This window comes from Atractosteus spatula, chromosome 3 (assembly GCF_055471065.1).
Source record: "Atractosteus spatula isolate fAtrSpa1 chromosome 3, fAtrSpa1.hap1, whole genome shotgun sequence".
Lineage (NCBI taxonomy): Eukaryota > Metazoa > Chordata > Actinopteri > Semionotiformes > Lepisosteidae > Atractosteus > Atractosteus spatula.
Window position 1 is genome coordinate 34,551,920 of NC_142708.1, and position 20,037 is coordinate 34,571,956.

Sequence of the window (20,037 nt, forward strand, 5' to 3'; positions counted from 1 at the left end):
TCCAAACAGAGAATTTCATTGCAACTTTTTTTTAATTGAATCAATGAATTCCATGAGATAAAAGTCTACTGACCCCATACAGATACTAATAAATCTGCTTAACCTAGTGTATAAGCAGCATGTTGTTCCGAAAATGATTCTCTCTTTTTCTCTAGTAGTGTTTGTAAATGTTTCTTCTGCATCTACAATTGATGAATTAAAGTGATGTCTCCAAGCAGAATGATTACCTTCTGTTGTCTGTGAAAACAGGGTTTCCTTGAGAGATTGGTGTGGTAGTTCTGTGCCATCTATAAGTAATGCAGTGATACATGAATGGTGCCTCTGTCTGGCACACTGATGGTTCTGCTGCAATTTGATATTTATGTGACACTATGGTACGTGTACATAGTACCACATGGCTACAGCTCAGGTAATATGGTGAGAATCAGGAACTTTAGATGTGCTCTTCCAACACTTCAGGGCTGTTCACTTTTTGATGCAATACAAGCTACAGCAACAATGCTCTCCTAACAGTTTAGTGGTCAGAGTAAAGTGGCATGTCTCACTGTCATTGAATTTAGCAAAGGCAGAAGAAATCACAGGTGCAAAAAACACAGCTATGATTAATACCCACATTTCCACAGTGGTGCTTGTGAAAATCCTTATGCACTGCTGTTTGAGAATTGGAGTCTCTGTGACTTGACCAGGCTTGAACTGGCAACATTTGGACAACAGGAGTCAACCTGCACTCTGAGAAGGTTGGGAACCCACCAACAGAGTATTTTCAACCACTTTTTAGTTCCATTCCAAAGGTCATTCCCTTTAAGGACTTCCAAAGAAATCATTGTTGCCAGTACTTTGGAATGCAATTATGCAGCACTCTGAGACAGTCCTTTTTACTTTCTCAAGCAGATGCATATCGGCAAGAGGTTTTTATGGCTGTATAAATCTGCAACAGATTTTTAAAATATATTTCATGGAACATTGCAAGTGAGAAAACTCTTTCCTGTTGAATTCAAGTTAAGCATAAAACATTCTCTAGAAATGAGAGAAGAGCGCACTAAGCATGCAAGAATGCAAGGTCCGTAAAGTTTTGTCTCCAGCAAGAACAGAAAAATTAGTCCGGTAATTCTTGCTACATCTCATGTAAAATAGACTTTAAGATCATTGGAGGATCTTGGCAAATGAGATGTCGGTTAAAGGCATAACGATATGGGACCAACATGGCTTCAGCTGTCATTCTGCAGATCCTGAATGTCCTGGTAGCACCTTGTAACCCGTCTTTTTGTCTCCAGCCAACAGCCGGCCGCTGGGGTAGCCTACACTCACCCGACCACAGTGGCCAGCTACACTGTGCACCAGGCGCCTGTTGCAGCCCACACTGTGACGGCGGCCTATGCCCCGGCGGCTGCCACTGTGGCCGTGGCCAGACCAGCCCCGGTGGCCGTGGCGGCTGCTGCCACGGCCGCTGCCTATGGCGGGTATCAGCCAGCGCATGCGGCCACGGACTACGGCTACGCACAGAGGCAGCAGGAAGCACCACCCCCTCCCCCTCCGGTCACCTCGCAGAACTACCAGGTAACTCCAGCCTTCTTGTGAAAATTGGGACTCGGCAGTTGCCGTTATACTTGCCAAGTTGTGGATAAATACAATAGATAGTGGTAACTTATATGGGGGTTAAGGGTTTTAAGTAGTGTATAAAGTCAAATTCACAAATAGACAAATTTTAATCTATAACCTTTATAAAAAAAAACAACCCTACTTGCCTTGAACGGTTCTTTAAGATAGAAGTATAAAAACAGTAAATAAGATGACTGTATAGGCTCACTAGCTCTTGTAGGTGTGCTTGATAAATTCTTCAGAGAATAATTTTATTTTCTGAAACCAATCGCGATAGTTGCAAGTTGACTGTATGTGGCTGTCACTTTGGCTTTTGGCTACGAACTCGGTGACAGCACTCAGGGGAGAAGTGTGGTCAGACTCCTGTGACCTTTGAGCCCCTCATCTTTTCACGCATTGCAGACAAAAGCGCTGTATAGGAGGTTTTGCACCAGCTGGAGGAGACGATGTGTCTGGCTCCTCCCTACCCTTGGCGATGCACACACAATTGTGTTCCTCCATTTTGGGAATCCTGGTCACAGTCAGCTAGTGACATGAGCCAGGCTGGAACCTGAGCCGTCTTGTTAATAGACTTCAACCGGAGGTCGTGCAAGCACCTTTAATGGTTGAGCAACTTGTGGAGACCTGCAGCATTACATTTTAATGCTTCTCTCGAATGTGTGCTGTGAATTTGAACAATATAGCGTAAAAGCTATTTGCCTCATTAACTGATCTCCATTCTTGCAGGATGCCAGAGTGTACACAAAGTAGTGAAAGATTACGTATCTCGACCTGGTATTGGTTTATACAGCCTCCAACCTTTGAATGCGTCAAACAGTTTACAGTCAGAGACTGTTTCTGTGGGGCTAGACAGAAGAAGGTGTAATGAACTTGGTAACATGATGGCCTGCATAATTTATAAATTTGCTAGACAATTTCTTGTTGAAGTGCAAGATATGAGAAAAATATGTGAAGACATTTGTTACAATTGGAAAGACCCTTTTTCTCCCATTGCATTCTGAAACATCTTGTCACAAAGACATACTTGTCTCAGTTGGCTTATACCCTAATGCAGTCAAGAGGAGATGAAACTTGGAAAGTTTAGTTCTTTTTAGTGCTTTATATAGCCTACATTTTCCGAACGCATTTTTTTTCCACAATCCATGATAAAATGTGGGATGTTTTGTTCTATGTGAATTACTGTCACATTCAGGCTGCTGGTGGGTGGGTGGGGTTCTAAATGGAGCAGTTGAGATGTAGTCCAAGTTTAACTGTAATCAGTCTGGCCCTGTAGTTGTAGATTAAGTCACACTTTTTATAGGCCCCTGTAGTGCTTGCCCTGGTACCCTCTGGTCTAAATGCTCCTGTTCCCTGTGTTATTCCAGGATTCCTATTCCTATGTGCGATCCACAGCCCCAGCTGTCGCCTATGACAGTAAACAGTACTACCAGCAGCCTACAGCTACGGCGGCTGTGGCTGCAGCTGCTGCTCAGCCACAGCCCACTGTAGCTGATTCCTACTATCAGACAGGTACGCTTAACACATCCTGGGATTCGTCATGGAAGAAAAGTCTCCAAGGTCAATACATTTTTCTTTTTTTCCCCAAAAAACTTGTGTAGATGTTTCCAATAAGTCCTGGATGTAATAATTCTATGCAGTGCTTGTATTTAGATTTTCTTAAAGCACTATTAAGCCACTTTTATTGTGATGTTCTATTAGTTGTGCAGTATCAACAGAAAAGCATATTTATTATTGTTTGATTGTTAATCATTTGATAATTGTGAAAAAATCTTCTACATGGCTAAACACAATTGTGATTATATTATATGCCAAGGTGAGCATCCCATGTATGCGAGATGTGCTTAAGGACATTTCCTTATACCTGCTTTTCTATTACTGCTGTTTTAGGCCTTATGTCATGATTGTTTTCTGATTCCATACATCTTATCTGTTGGAAATGTTTTTTAGTATATAATTCACACCTTGTCGAATATGTAACTTGTGCACACTTTGAGTTTGGCAACTTTGATTTTTAAATACAGGTTTAATCTCTAAATGGTTTGGTTGAATAAAGAAACTACTGATATTTTCTGGCCATTAAAGTAAAACTAAATGTCCAAGAAGAGGGAATGGATTTTTCAAGTTGAGGGAATAAATGTCTTTGTTTGGGGGGGGGGGGGGTAGAGAATTGCTTGAACTTGAAAAGCTTTCTCAATTGTTTACAGTACACATTGTTCCCATGACATCTTAATGCCAGCAAAATTGAATGGTTTCTTTATCATTGACTTATTTACTTGAATAAAATTACTAAATATCAAAAGATCCTTTGAAGACCTTACATAAACATTGATTTCAGAGATAGAATATGTTCTTAGAACTTTATCTTTTTCTATTGGATAAAGCTGTATACCAACTTAAAATTTTACTTTTTCTCTTTTAGCTCCCAAAACAGGGTATAGCCAAGGAGCAACACAATATACACAAACACAGCAGACAAGGCAGGTGACGGCAATAAAACCCGCTACCCCCAGCCCGGCCACCACGACCTTTTCAATCTACCCAGTATCCTCCACTGTCCAGCCGGTAGCCGCTGCGGCTGCCACTGTGGTGCCATCCTATTCTCAGAGCCCCACCTACAGCACGACTGCAGTCACGTACTCTGGTAAGTGCCAGTCTTGTTTGGTTACGTTTACTTCAGTCGGCCGTGGGTTGTGTATTTTGCAAAAAGGTATTCGACTCAAAAGCTGTTTATCTTGTACTGCCATTTCCCAGATTAGCGTTTGAATGTCTCGTGTATTGGGAACCATTTGGATTTGTTACACTCGGCTGTCATGACATCTTGTTTGTGATCATGTGTATTACACTTAAGCATAAACCGAAGGCAGCATCTTGTCTATGAACATGAAAGCACCAAACTGCATTTGACTCGGATTGATCTGAACTTTTCTTTCCTTGTATTTGTCTGGTTTTATCCTGCATTTTTATAAATTTTATTTAGTGGGTTACCTATTCGGTTGCATTGTACTGCACTTTGAACCCGAGTTGAAATGTATTATTACATGACGTTTTATCTTCATCAGTGCTTAAGTGTTCACTGCTTGGTTTGTCCTTCACAGGAACTACATACTCCGGCTATGAAGCAGCTGTGTATTCTGCTGCCTCTTCTTACTATCAGCAACAGCAGCAGCAGCAACAGAAACAGGCAGCAGCGGCGGTGGCAGCCACTGCCGCCTGGACAGGGAGCACGTTCACCAAGAAGACTCCATTCCAGAACAAGCAGCTCAAACCCAAGCAGCCGCCCAAACCTCCCCAGATACACTACTGTGATGTGTGCAAGATCAGTTGCGCCGGACCTCAGGTGTGCTGTCTTTTTTATTTTTTTCATTGGAATCATTGGCCCCTAGAGCTTCGGAAATTTTGAAAAGCTTTTCTTTGCACGAATTGGGAGAAAAAATAGTCTGAAAAATTAGTCACGATTTTGTAACTCCACCAGAAAGACATTTTGCATTTTTTTTAAAAAAAAAAGCTTTTTCCTTAAGTTCCTAAAATTTTTAGTAAGGGAATTGCAGGATGGATCAAAATCTTCACCCTAATCTTTGATTTCAAATGAGATGACAATTCACAAATCTTAACACATTCATTCTGTAGAACCGCGCATGCATACATGCATTCAAAAGTAGTTGTTTTGTTTAATTGCATTTTACATGTCATATTACAGAATGTAACGAGTGTAGGAAATGTAATACTGATCAAACTGTTTGCCTTTCTTTAAAATAACCAAAGGTCAAAACCCAGTTTTGTTAAAAAGTATTAAAAAAAGTTGAAACATTACAAACCTGAACACAAAATGAAACTCTCCCTCAAATAGTGTTCCTGTATTCATTAATGTGCTTTATAGAAATTTTGTACCTTAACTTTGACATGTTGGAAATTTAAAACCAAACGCTTTAGAAATTTTATTCATGTATCTCTCCTGATAGAGATTTACATCTTATATTGTACGTTTACTCATGTTTAAATTCCTGGAAGGAGAAGCAGCTTCTGTTTTTAAAAATTAACTTGAACATATAGGATACTTATTAACTTGATATTAGAGAATTATTTTTAATTAAGCACAAAGTTTAAAATCCATTACTTTTTCCTGCTCAAGAAGGTTTGAAAAATATGCAGACTTTATTTGTTTTTGAGTTGGCGAAACACGGGTATACATTTTAGGGGCTAATATAGCTTCTGCATATATGTTAAGATATGTTATCCTAAATCATCTTGGGATTGGAATGAAAAAGATAAGTGTTGGCATTTTCTATTTTTCACTTTTGTGAAAACTGCTTTATAGTAAACTGCGTTTCTGGTGGCTGTCGGTGATGTTTTCAAGCTTCGTTTTTTGAGACCATAGTTTGATGCGCATCAGGAAGGAGCTGGTGTAGCTTGTTAAAATTTGTGCAAAGTTGTTTGCACAGATGAAATTACTCTTGAAATTGCCTAGCTCGGTTGCTAGCAGCAGCTGCTTTGTCCACAGCTGAGCAACTGTTTTTTTGCATGTGGGTGGTATTTGATAGCAGAATTGTAAATTGTTACAGAAGATGATACACGAAAATTGACTTATTGCATGAAGTATGCATGTATATACCATAGCAGTATATACAGTGCTTTTCAGAATTATTCAGATGCTTCCTGTGGTGATCTTGTAATTTTTGTCAAAATTACAAAATGAAGCATGCCATGGATTTTATTTACAATAATTGTCAGCAAAAACTAAAGAGAAAAATGAGGGATGGTGAGTTTATGGGTCTGAATACTTAAGTAATCAATATTTAGTGGAAGCACCTTTGGTGGCAGTTACATCCGTGAAGTCTTTTTGGGTCAATTTCCAGTACTTTAGTCCATTTACTGTACATTCCCATTAACCTTGACAAGATTATCAGACCTAGAACTAACTGTTGCCACTCTCATGACTGTAGTTAAGGATGGTGTTGACTGAGAACTATGTAGGGTTTGTATTTTTATATTTAGACCAATAATTTCCAGTTTTGTCTAGTCTGACCACAAACGTCTGCAGCATGTTTGCATTATCACTTAGTGCTTTGTTGCAAACCCCATGTAGGATTTGAGATTGTTTTCAGTTGCATGGAAGAGTGACCAGGAAATTATTGCCCTATGGCCATTTCCTCCCGTTTCAGCTCTTAAAGTCTTTCAAAATCCACTAGACTTATGCTTGGATCCCTAATCACTTTCCTCCTAGTGGCTTTCTTTGGAGGTACAACCTGATTTAGTTAGTGTCTGGGTGTGCCTTTCACTTATTAATGATCGACTTGATCTCAAAGAGAGATTTAAGGGTCTTAGAAATGTTTTTATGTCCTATTATTCTGCTGATCTCTGCCTTTATATACAGCTTTATCCCTGAGCCATTTTGAAAGTCCCCTGGTCTTCATGATTCTGTGATAAAACACCTTTTTATGTATTTATTCTGCAAAAGTTTACACAAGCGAAAGGGCAGTGAACTAATGGTGTGGCTAATATAGAGGTAATTTTGTGCATCCAATTTAGTTTTGCCACAGCAAAGGGTTTAAATTGACTATGAAATCCCAAGGAACTTTTGAAAGAAACTGGGGATAAAGTGGTAGAGACACAGGTTGTAGTGGAATATGTATCGTCCTACCAGGACACTAACTAGATCAGGCTACTGGACAAACAACAAATTCAGAAGGAGACGGTAACTTTTGTTGAATTCCTGTGCATGCAGGTGATGGAGGGGGGGAGAAAACAGCTGGGTAAATGAGTAACAAGTATATTGAAAGCAACTGCTTCTACACAGTTGTGGCTAATGTGTTAAGCTAATAACATCTCATTATGCAAAGGGTCATGTATAAAGTATTGGATAGGCCTGGTTGCCTATAATTATGGCTGCAAGAGGAAACCCCAGTGGCTTTGAAAGAGGGCTGTTTGTTGGAGCATGTTTAGCAGTAACTAACACGGTTCAACTTCCTGACATTTAATGAACATCATTCTCTAAGGTGATGTCAGTATGGAATTTGGAGGGAAAGACATCCTTGGCAAAGGGCAGCGGTGGGCAGATGTCCATACTCCAGAATTGTGATACCTGCGCTTTACACATACAGGCCAAATCGGTGACTTGAACAGTGAATAACCTAAATTGATTTACATTGATGTTTCTATATTTTGTTGTCCACTGCGTGACCATTAACAACATTCTGGCCCCTACTCAAAGAGGTGGTTAGTATGGTTATATGGCGAAAAACAAGCTTCTGCTGCAAAAAAAAGTTTAAATATCATCAATGAGATGGACTGGCATACTGCCTGTGGTGTATACTGCCTTGTGTCCATTGCTTGCTGGGATAGGCTCTGGCTCCCCTGAAACCCTGTACTGGATAAGAGGATTAATGGATGGGTTTTTTGTCAATACAAGCTACTGTTATTGGAAAGTCTTTCCTCTTTGGCCTCCCCCCACAACACTGAATTGGATGAAGTAGGGGATGAATGAGCTGTGCTGCAGTTATTTGGGAAAAGATTTTATGGAGAGAAATGAAATATTTGTATGATCAGATTTTTGTCTAAATGCCCATAAGCAATGAAATGCTTATTTGCACGTATCCTCCCTTATAAAAACATTAAGGAAACGCCCAAAAAACAAACACAGGACAGCAGCAACAACAAGTTAAATAACATACAACTTAAAAAAAGAACATCAATGTGAGCAAGTGGTAGGGGTAGAGTTCAGTAATCTGAAAGCTTGTGGGAAGAAACTGTCTCTGAATCTGGAAGTTTGTGTCTTTATGCTCCTAAAATGCTTACCAGAGGGAAGGGGGGAAAAATGAGAAACCAGGATGATTGGTGTCCTTAGCGATACTTCTAGCCTTCATGAGACAGCCAGTTGTAAAAAATCTCTGAAATAGAGGGGAGCTGTACTCCAATGATGGCCTGAGCTGACCTGATCACCCCATGTAACACCTTCCGGTCAGACAACAAGCCACTGCCAAACCACACTAATCCCAGACGTGAGGACACTCTAGCGCGCCTGTAAAATGTAATACGGACAGTTGAAGATAGACCACATTTTTTCAGCTGTCTGAGGAAGTAAAGACACTGTTGTGCCTTCTCTGTAGCTCCAGTTACATGCTGGGACCTCATTAGTGATGTAGGTACCCAGGAACATGAAGCTGCTAACCATCTCTACAGCCACCCCATTGATATGGATAGGGGTGTGATCCCGCCCTGCTTTCTAAAATCGTTGACCAACTATTTGGTTTTGCTGACATTGAGGGAGAGACATTGAGGTTTTTTTACAACTGAATTGTAAAACCCCCAGACCTGGGAAATTTTTATGAAATGGGCAACATTCTTGCAGCACATGACATTCTAAAACACCTGCAGTGTTTTGTTGCACGCCTGTTGCCAATTCAGCGACGCGTGACCTGAGGATTTATGTGATTTCCTGTAAAGACAATATTGAGATTTTTGTCTCTCAGTACAATAACATTTGGGCCCATAGACTCTGTTTTCAGGCTTCATAATGCAGCCCTTTGTCTCTCTGTTTTTCAGACTTACAAAGAGCACCTGGAGGGGCAGAAGCACAAGAAGAAGGAAGCGGCTCTGAAAGTGTCCCAGAGCAGCAGTAGCAGCAGTGGTAGTGGCAGTGGCAGCTCTGCCCGGGGCACACAGAACCAGCTGCGCTGCGAGCTCTGCGATGTCTCCTGCACTGGCGCGGACGCATACGCAGCCCACATACGGGGAGCCAAGCACCAGAAGGTAGCTAGGTTGTGACCAGGCCTAACTGAAACCAAATTTTAAGAACCACACTTTACACAGTATCTGCATTCAGATAAGTTTTATGATGTCATTATTATGCTGTGAGACTCCCATTAGCTTTGCTTTCCAAGGTTTTTGTCTGTCAACCACTGGACAAACTTTGAACGCAATGCTGTCCTGATGTGCAGGACTAAGGATTATATTGCTTATTTGGTCTCAGTCCAATCTCTGTCTTGTTTAATAGCTTTGAGTCTCTGACTCTCTCTTTCTCATACATTTCTGTGGAAATTTGGAAGTATCCTGTTTTTGTGTATCTCCTTTTTTAGGTTTAGTTGTGTATTTTTATGTATTGTGATTTCTCTTGCACTATTGTCATCAGGAGTATGGGCTTCCTGTGCTTTGTAATGAGCATCTTAAGATCAAGAAAGAGCTCAAATAATCCATTCTGCTTAACTGGAATGTGATGTCTAAAGCTTTTTGGTGAGCAGTACTTAACTATGATTTGCTAAAGTCAGCCTAACATTTGACACCAATGGGTTTTTTTTTAAATTCCATACAGGTGGTTAAGTTACACACCAAACTTGGGAAACCCATTCCGTCAACTGAGCCTAGTGTGGTGACCCAGACTACCACATCGACCACAGCGGCTTCCAGCAAGGCCACCAGTTCGGCCGTCAGCACTGGGATTGGCAGCGGTGGCGCTGGCGGCAGCAACAGCAGCACCACCACTGCCTCGGCGCCCGCTTCCTCTTCCTCGTCCTACCTGAAGCCGGTCAACATCGTGAGCAGCCCCGCAGCGAGCAGTGGAGTTAACAAGGGCAGTGCATTAACCACTGCTACAGCTAGTGCAGCTGTCAATGTCAAGAAGGCTGCAACCCCCAAGATTAATTTTGTTGGTAAGCCTCCAGTTAATGATGGTTACTGATGACTCTTATGTGCATTTCATGAGGGAGTGTCCATGCGGTCTTCATCTTCAAGTGTTTATGAAATAGAAACCTAACGAGATAATGTTTTACTCCAGAAACAAGTGTCTGACCTATCACACATTCATTATTCTATGTATGCTAAAAAACTAAAATCTTGAAACGTTTCAGTTCATACGTGTGTACATAGCCGTGTAAGGGTACTAAAAGCTATTTGGGCACATGCTGCATGACAGCATGTGTGAAAAATAAGTGGCTTAAAAGGTGGCCCATACTATAGTTTAAAACAATATAGGATTTTGTCAGGTAAGAGAGCAAGCATATTTTGACTTATTTACCACCTTGGGCAGAGCACTTAATGTGAAGGTAAGTTACATGGAAAAAGTTTCACACTTCTGGCTCCAGTACGTTAAAGAATGTAACATCCTCTTAATTCCTTGAGTACAACTACAACTGCATTTGATAAAGCCTCTTTGGGAATCTGTTTGGCATCTGTTAATACACATTAAAATGACATCTTATTTTTCATTATAAAAATTCCTGCCTTGAACATTTTTAGTCAAAGTTGATTTGAGCACAGCATTTTAAAAGGTTTTGCTCTGTGGATTTGTACTTTTGTTAAAGGAGGAGTAAGTCTATTGCATTGTACTCTCAAATTAAGTTAAGGCACTTGCCTGAAGCTCAGGTGGAGCCCTGTGATCTAATGTCAGAAGTTCAGGACTGGTTTATGTCTCTAGCCAGCTGTGTTAGGATTCTCCCAAGCAGCTGTACACAGTTCACAGAATGTTACCAAAGATAGGACTGAGAACAGTTGGCCAGGGTTCTCTTGGCTATAACTACAAAAGGGGTGCCTACAACTTCCTAGGCACTTACAGGCTTGCAGAGAAATACATCAATAACTGAGGTGCCAGTCTTCCAGTTGGAGCTCATTCCTCTTGGACTTTAGAGCTTCCAGCATGTCACATGCATAACAGATTTGCACATGTGTGTATGTCAAAGAAGGAACGTGCCTGTATGTCTCATTCTTTCCTATGTGGGTACAGGAATCGGTGCTTGAGAGCCAAGTCTTTAAACAGTTGGCTCTTCCAAACTGAGTATATTTTTTTAAGGGGGAGAAGGTTAGTCTTTACTTTTTTTTTGGTTACCTTTATTCTTTTTTTTTTTCTGAAAGTTGTCTCATTTTAATCAAGCTAACCTGCCCTTTCTGGTATTTCCATAGTAGATATCTTTAATCCAGCTTGTCGTTACCAACGAGTGATCCAATCACATTGAAGTCAAGTGGTCTTTTAAGTACTACCGAAAGCTTAACTAAGGTGGTGAAGGATAGAATTTTATATTTTGTATAACATAATTCTAACAAGAGGACTGTTAACCTGTAGCCTACAAAAAAGTGCTTACAGTATATCCACCACGTTTTGACAAAAACATGTTTTTGTGACATTTGATAAAAATACAATGCAGACAGCTGATGGGGACTATTTTCTGAGAGGCTCTGTATCGCTTGATCAAAACAAAGAAGCAAGCTGTGGACTGTTATAAATAAACTGTTATTTATAAAACTGTTATAAAGAACTTTCTGCAACGGACAGGGGGAGAAGGTTTGCTCCTAACTGTAGGATGAGGTAATCTGTCGGTTAAGCCTGCAGGAGGAAGTGTCTACTAAGATAGTGGTTTTTGTGTTTTTTGCAGCGATTGTTTCAGGCTTTAAGCTCTCTTGCTCTCACACTGCTGCTCTGCCATGACTTCAGTACTGAAATAAAGGCGAAAGGCCTGATGACTGCTTCACCTCTAGCCTGGACTCGATTTTCTGTTTCTGTCTCCCGAAGAGGGTTGACCTCACCTGTCTGCCTTCAGTAGCCTTCCATGTTGTTGTGAAATGAATAAAGGGTTGCCTTTTTTTTTTCCCTGTATTAACCTGCCCTGCTAGGCTTTGTGCTTGATGATAAGAGGTTTTGTGTTCTGTCCAGAGAAAAAGCGCTAACTTGTCATTCTTATTACAGAAAATTATGCTTGTACATCTAAAGTATGATTTCTTTAACACAATTTATGTGAAAATGCAGATCAATAAATGACATGCTTATAATAGCAGCAGACCTTGTTAAAGGAAATGGAATGCATCCAGTATGGCTTTGGAAATTAATAATTACATTTATAATGGGGAGTATTGAGGTTTTAAAGATGACACTGTGTTCCCCCATAATGCAGGAGGAAACAAGTTGCAGACTACAGGCGCGAAAGCGGAGGATGTGAAAAATGACACAGCCAAGCCTGCACAGCCACCGATGGCACCCCAGCCACAGGAGACCAAAGCTGAAGTGACTCCTGAGCCGCTTTCCACACAAGCAACTCTTGCTGCTTTACAAAGTGACGTTCAGCCTGTTGGTCACGATTATGTGGAAGAGGTACAATGATGCTTTGTTTAGGTTCAGATGGTATTTTTAATTTCTTAAGCCAAAATAACCTTTTTCCCTTTTCTAAGTGCAAAATTTATATTGGTTTGAGAGGATGGGCAGCACAGTGGTTAGGATTGCTGCCTCACAGTGCTGGAGCCCTGGATTCAATTCCTGGGGTGCTGGAGTCTTTTTCCCCTCTGTTTGGGTGGGTTCCTTGTGGTTGCTCTAGTTTCCTCCCTCAGTCTAAAGACATGCTGATAGGTTAATTGGCTTCTGGGAAAACTAGCCCTGCTGTGAGTGTGCGCCTGTGATGGACTAATCGATGTTTGATTCAGGGTATATCTCACCTTGTGCCTGTTTCTTGCCAGGATAGGTTCTGGCTCCCTAGTGACCATATACTGGGTGAGTGGATTAATGGATTGATGGTTGAAATAAAATACAAGCTGGTGTTCTCTTTCTCCATTTCAGGTTCGTAATGATGAGGGAAAAGTTATTAGGTTCCACTGCAAGCTTTGTGAATGCAGCTTCAATGATCCCAATGCTAAGGAGATGCACTTAAAGGGAAGGAGACATCGATTACAGTATAAGGTTAGTAGATCTATTTAAAACTTTCATTAATTGCTAACTTAAAATCAAAATTAACCAAATGCAATCTTAGTACTTACACACTTGAGTGCAGGTACAGTTCTCTCTTTCCTTTTGTGAATTCTATAGTTATGTTTTGTTGTAGGAAATATAAAACAAAGGTGACTGTGCAGTGAAGTCTCTGGTTTGACTTTGGCAGATTTTACCACTGGCTTGCATTTCAGTGAGATCTGGCCCTGCGTTGGAAGGGAAGACATTCTATCCCCCTTCCTTTGTTTAGTTTGTTTGAAACCGTAGACGACGTTATTGCTCACCTGCAAAACCAGCATTGCGTGAATATTTTTATTGAATTATTTTGTTTTTTAAATTAGAAAAAAGTCAACCCCGATCTCCAAGTGGAAGTGAAACCCAGTATCCGGGCCCGGAAAATCCAAGAGGAGAAGATGCGCAAACAGATGCAGAAGGAGGAGTACTGGAGGAGGCGTGAGGAGGAGGAGCGCTGGAGGATGGAAATGAGGTAAAATATGCAACGTTTGGTTCTATCCGAGGAAAGTTTTTTTTTCTGAGAAGGTGGATTAATATAGAAAAATTAATTTCAAATGAAGGTGTCCAGAATAGCATCACACTGCTCTAAAAGCTTCATTATCATCTGAGATGTTCATAACTAATGTCACTTGCTTGAAGCATACAGTAATGTAATTTTAGCTGCATTCATTGTGTTTTTTTAGTTGGATTTTATAGAGGAGTATTTGTATTAATATAAAAATTGGACTTGAGCAGGAGTTTGGAAGTGTCGGTCTTGCAGGTAATAAGTGGGTAAGTAATAAGTCTCAGAACAAGTGTTCCTGTGATCCAGCAGAGAAATGGATGAGGCCCTGTAAATGAAACTTAGAATTAAATAACCATGATGCCAAGTGTTTACAAAGCCAGTTGTGTAAAAGGTTTTGACAAAGCAGACGTGTCCTGGTTGCAGGCGCTATGAGGAGGACATGTATTGGCGTCGGATGGAAGAGGAACAGCATCACTGGGAGGACCGGCGCAGGATGCCAGATGGCAGTTATCCACAGGGACCTCCTGGCCCGCCAGGCCTGCTGGGAGTCAGACCTGGCCTGCCCATTCCACAGCCCCAGGGACCAGTGGTAGGCTTTCCATGTTCTGTCTGCCCAAAGCTGTTTTAGAAGATGAATAAAGCGTGGCAATTGTCAGTGGCAGATATTCCATTTTGTGCACTAGAAATGAGATGGCTAAAGCTGTGAACTGGAGTGAAGTAATATCTGACTTCATAAGGGAGATGTAACGGGCGCAAAGGGTGAAGGGCAAAATTCTCTACTAAAACCCTTTTGAATCAGTTGATATTTTATTCAGTGGATGGTCCTCTGCTTTTTTGCTAATGCCATGAGTGAACCTGTTTTTTGGCTCAATGTTTGAGAAAACTAGGCTTATTTAGATCTACTTCTTGCAAATCAAGAAATATGAAAGCTACTGACTGAAGTAGTGTACTTGCAGACAGTGGAGGTGGTTCTGTGGGGATCTCATCTCGCATGTCGGAGATAAACCCACTGCTTATTTGACATGAGCTCCTTTTTTATTGCCCCGGTAAGGTGGACAACTGTATATATTCACAATGTATTGTGTGCACTTGACATTTCTGTTTTTCTCATGTTGTGGCCATACCATTCTTGTCTTTGGATGCCTCAATTAAACTTTTCTTTTCCTTTTGGTTTTCATTCTAATCTATTACCAAAGTGCCAGAAAAGGAAAGTTGAATATATGTTCTAAACCGGAGTTTTCCATTAAAGTAAAATTGGGTTTGAGCTTAAAGTACTAGTAAAGGCACCTGACTGCTACTTCTGAGTGTTTGCACTGATGAACTCGACAAATGATCAGATACAGTTTTGCCCTGCTGCATATATTTCAATTGCATTAATATAGATACAAGGTCCCTTAAACTGTGGTGATAATTATAATTTAAGTGGCGTTTTGAAGATTCCAGGTGTCTTAAGGTGCTGAGAGCCAGTACCATTGTGATGGCTATAGTGTAGTACTTTTCCTGTTCAGTAAGCTTACGGCATTTTGTATGTCATGTCCTATTACTTATGTTCTTTTAGCCCCCTCGTCGCCCAGATTCCTCAGATGACCGATACGTGATGACCAAGCATGCAGCCATTTACCCTGTGGAGGAAGAACTCCAGGCTATTCAGAAAATCGTGTCCATAACGGAGCGAGCACTGAAATTGGTGTCGGACATCATTACTGAACAGGACAAGAACAAGACCAAAGACGAGGACAAAAAGGAGATTCAGAGGGACAGGTAAAGATGCCCTTTACTAAGTGAGGTAGATTGTGTAAATGTAAAATGGGTTCATTAGCTACTGTTTGAATCATTTTAAACTTTTGTGATGTATTTTTCTAATTTCTTTCTGCTGCCACCTACTGTTCACTGATTTTAATATTTACACTTTGGCATTTTCTTGCATGCTTTTTACATGTATTACTTACTGAAACGTATAGGGGCACTGCACAGCAAAAATGACATTTCACTTCACTGTCCCAAGACTTAAGCTTTTCAATATGTATTTCCTTGTAAAAGATCAGTTAAATGTATAAAATTGATCTAAATATTTAAGGGGAACAATGGTAATATTTAATTATTTCCTTTCTAGAAAATTCAAATCTATGCTTTGGTCAAGTCTCCGGTATAAATACGCTCACCCTTCAAATCCATTTCTAACTAGATTGTGTGGTTATGTTGGCATGGATTCATAAACTGGATGAATTTAAACTGTAATTGGCATTTATTTAGAGTCATAAAATTTTGGGAGGAAATCAAGCTTCTACTAAATAACCAATTTTTGTTGCACTTGGAAATGTGAAATGTGAAATGAAATGTTTTTTTCACCCAGTTGACTGTGATTTGTATTTTTTGCAAAAAAACATTTATGATTTGCAGTTAAATTAATTTCTGATGGATTATTAATGATCCAGATGATTAATATCCACAATCTCCTGTAAAATCCCCTTTTATGTTTTTGCACTGATTCATGAAAAGGAATTCTAATATTCATAAGTATTGTGCTAAATCAGTTCAGCGTTTTCTGGCCTGTTTCTGCTGTATAGGAAAATCATGGTCTTGCATTCTTGGGAATGTTAAGGAAAAACTTAGCCTTCTGTGTAGCAAATGGTAATAAAGGAAAAGATGATAATATAAGGAAAACTGCCTAAATATTACATTTCTCACTTGTGATTTGGTAACAATGTATTTGATTCCTGCAGGGCTCTGAAGGGAGTCATGCGCGTTGGAGTACTGGCAAAAGGTCTGCTCTTGAGGGGAGACAAGAACGTCAACCTTGTCCTCCTGTGCTCCGATAAACCCAATAGGAATCTTCTGACTCGCATTGTGGAAAACCTCCCAAAACAGCTCACGGTGTGTCTTTTTTTTTGCAATCACTGATTTCATTTTTGTTTGCACTTCGTCATTTCTGAGTGCCATCGACTGCCTTCATTCATGTTTCTGCAATGTGGAACAAAGTTTCAGCTGTGTCCTGCCGACGTGCCATGGAAGTTTTTGTACTAATGCAGCCTTCAGTGCCTTTATTTAAAGTATGACCCTATTGACCTCGACCTAAGGCAAAGAGTTGTTTCTGCAAAGAGAAATTTTCATTTTCACTGCTGGAGTGAAGCTTGCTGCTGTTCTTGAGGTCAATTTGCATATCAAAAAATATATAAATTAAACAGGTTTGATTCACAGCTAATGCAGGGAGTTGCTTACTCTGTCCTGGAATTTGGATTAAAATGTCATGGAAAACTTTTGGCGTTCCTGTTTTGAAAAGAACCCCTAATTTTGACTAATTTGTGTTTGGAGCACATGGAGAGATAGTGTGACAGAATAAAGTGTTTACATATGTGCAAAAACTTTCCACTCAGAATTATCTTTAGTATCCTTGATCTAAAGTCAGTGACCATTCACTGCAGACATGGTGCTGTTAGTGCTGTGGGTGTTTGTTCTTTTTGTCAGACATGGATGCATGGGGACATATCTGCAAAAGCTGAAAGTCTTGTACTAAACTGCAAAGCAATAAAATAGTGCAACAGTCAACTGCATGTGCTTCAAAGGCACCTGCTTCTGTAATGCATTTAATTTCATTTTAATACCATTCATTTTGTATAGTATTTATAGGATTTTTTGGATTACGTACATACAGCACTGTGCCGCATACTTTCCATTTTCTTAAAACAATTATCTTAATACTCGATTAAATTACCGTTGTAATAAGGATTTTGATTACTTGTAGTCATGATGCGAGTGTTAACCTCTCCTGTTTAGGAGGATGAGATTTAAATGTCTTGTAAAATGATTCCATGTATTATTGAAATAGTAGTGTAGGCTTGTAATGCTGTGTCAGAGACAAAGATGTTGGTTATTGACAGGCTCTACATACAGAATTTGTCAAAATAATGTTAATCTGACTGAGATGTTTTATTATTAATTATAATTAATATAGTTTAGAATATAAAAATCTCCTTCTAACCTTTTCTTGTTTCTTCTCTGGGGGGGAAAAAAAGCTGGTTACACCTGAGAAGTATGAAGTCAAGGGCTCTATCCAGGAGGCTGCCATCATCCTCACTTCCTGCACTGAGCCCAAGATGCAGGTGACCATCACGCTGACATCTCCTGTCATCCGAGAGGAGAACGCACGTGATGGAGGTTGGGAAAAAATGGACATTTACTATTGCTCTGTGAAATTAACTTCTTTTAAATATACATCTTTTTTTTATCCTTAAGAGCCCATTTGCTGGCACAGTGTAGGCAGTAATTGGAAACATTAGCATACAGTAGGTGCTTCTTGCAATGTAGCTTTTCTGTTTTAAGCTAACTATTTTTTTAAATTCTAGACACTGACCAGTTTCTGAAAATGCCTAAGCTTCATTTAAGCAGTCTCCATCGATTTATGTAATAGTGTTTGATGCCTTCAAAATCTGTGAATTCTAAATTCTGACCCCCTCCCCGCAGCAGTCTGAGCTGCTATTTTTTTTAAAGCCAAGCTTTGTCATAGTTCATTTAACATTTGCCCACACTGGTGCATATTCAGATGGCTAACCATTGCCTTGCATGTAAATTCTTGTAGTTTTAATATCCATACCCTGTACATGCATTTTAACCAGTTATTTGTGGACACAAAGCATGATCCATGGTAATTGTTTTGAAGGCTACGTTACGTTTCTCTCCGTAATCAAATATTTGAAAAGGTATTGCATCAAATTGATTTTTTTGGTGCTTTTTCGCACAGAGTAGTACTCTTAACTATTTTCCTCTGAAATCTTTACACGAGTTGAGAGCTTTCATTTTCAGTTACCATACTAACATGCAAGTTATTTTGTGAAAATCCATATCACATGCTTTTTAAATTTTTTATTTGCGGCATTTCTTTTAGGAATAATGTTCTAATTTCTGGATATTTACTGTTCATGTGCCAGCAGAGAAGCTCTTGGCTATTCTCTGTAACACTTTCCAGTGCTCTTAAAGCTTTCAAAAAAAATCCAACAAGCATGATCAGTGTTTGCATTGTGTAATTATAGATAGGTCCCAGGTAAGATTCATTTTTGTTTCCTGTGTTTTAGTGAAATTGCCTATGGTTAAACTGGAATATACTTTTTTTTTTCCAGTAATAGGACATGATTCCAGGGAAAAAAGGAGACACCACATGCTAACAAAGCCTATAGATATTGCTTTACTGAAAGTTGTTAAATGAAAACGGTCCCTTGATTTGCACTGCAAGGCACAGAAGGAAAAATGAATCCGTCAATTAATAAATGACTTCTCCACAGGAAACAAAATATTTTGTCAGGTGCAACGGTCACCATTCTGAGGGTCCCCTGTGTAGAGATGAAAGTGCTCCCCTGAGTGAATGAATCACTGTGCTCTGGATTTTAAAAGATTGGTCTAATTTTAAAATTTTACGCCTCGGGGGCGTCAGACCTTTTTCGATGCCCTGCAAAAGCTTGGCATGCGATAAGAGCACATGCTTCTCGATTCTTTTACCCCCTCCTTAAAACTGAGGTAAAAACGATGTGGAAAGGTGAGAGAAATGGCAATCCTGAATCTTTGGGGTGCAGGTTCACGGATTTAAGGTGGCCTCGTGCCTGTTGAAAATCCTTAGGGGAGTATCTGTAAACTTGAGGGAGGAAGGCTTTGTGAGAGGAATCTGTGGTTGGACCTGGGTTAAAGAGGTTGGTGCGGAATGTTTCTGGGGTCTAAAAACCAACTGATAAGAGGTATGCATGCAGTGAAGTCCTAACCCTTGCTGGGAGCTCGCCCTTTTTTCCAGCAAGACTACTGTGTTTATGTATTCATATATTTTGAGTCCAGTCCAAAGCCTTTCTTACGTCTGCAAGAACACGTTTCCTACAGCTGTCACAGCTTCGGAAGGATTTTTGACCAAGGTTTTTCCCAAAACACTTTGCCACACCTACCATGTAGTACTAAGGAGGATGTCACACTGAGTTAACAGTGCTTCTTGATTGCCATTTTGTTTTTTTGTTTTTTTTGTCCTCTTTGTTGGTGTGGAGTTTGCCGGGGTCTTTGCTCCATGCAAACTGGTTTTCTCCTTCCATTTTACATTGAGGTGGAATACAATCTAGGACTGTTTTTTACACCAACAATCTTATTCCAAAATGTATTTAATATGTGCGTTTTCATGTTTGATATGTTTCTGGGTCAACATCAGTTCTCAGTTTCATTAAGCTGCAGTTGTAACATGAAGCATCTCCTTTTAACATTGAAATAGATTTGA

At 40.0% G+C, this 20,037-nt stretch overlaps 1 protein-coding gene across 4 annotated transcripts in view; it reads left to right on the top strand.

Annotated features, from left to right (window-relative positions):
- Positions 1 to 20,037, top strand: part of zfr (zinc finger RNA binding protein) — a 38,367-nt gene that overhangs the window by 9,386 nt on the left and 8,944 nt on the right. For 2 of the 4 annotated variants that reach the window (XR_016090860.1, XM_088911793.1), the window contains exons 3-15: positions 1,275 to 1,557; positions 2,964 to 3,156; positions 4,019 to 4,240; positions 4,695 to 4,936; positions 9,139 to 9,345; positions 9,905 to 10,241; positions 12,474 to 12,670; positions 13,130 to 13,249; positions 13,618 to 13,763; positions 14,220 to 14,385; positions 15,355 to 15,557; positions 16,520 to 16,670; positions 17,810 to 17,951. Coding sequence is in view for 2 of the 4 variants with exons in the window: in XM_088911793.1 (XP_088767919.1) it covers positions 1,275 to 1,557; positions 2,964 to 3,156; positions 4,019 to 4,240; positions 4,695 to 4,936; positions 9,139 to 9,345; positions 9,905 to 10,241; positions 12,474 to 12,670; positions 13,130 to 13,249; positions 13,618 to 13,763; positions 14,220 to 14,385; positions 15,355 to 15,557; positions 16,520 to 16,670; positions 17,810 to 17,951 (2,609 nt within the window). In the remaining 2 variants the exon portion in view is untranslated. The remainder of the gene's footprint in view (positions 1 to 1,274; positions 1,558 to 2,963; positions 3,157 to 4,018; positions 4,241 to 4,694; positions 4,937 to 9,138; positions 9,346 to 9,904; positions 10,242 to 12,473; positions 12,671 to 13,129; positions 13,250 to 13,617; positions 13,764 to 14,219; positions 14,386 to 15,354; positions 15,558 to 16,519; positions 16,671 to 17,809; positions 17,952 to 20,037) is intronic. The other 2 variants (XR_016090861.1, XM_088911794.1) reach the window with 1 other exon arrangement.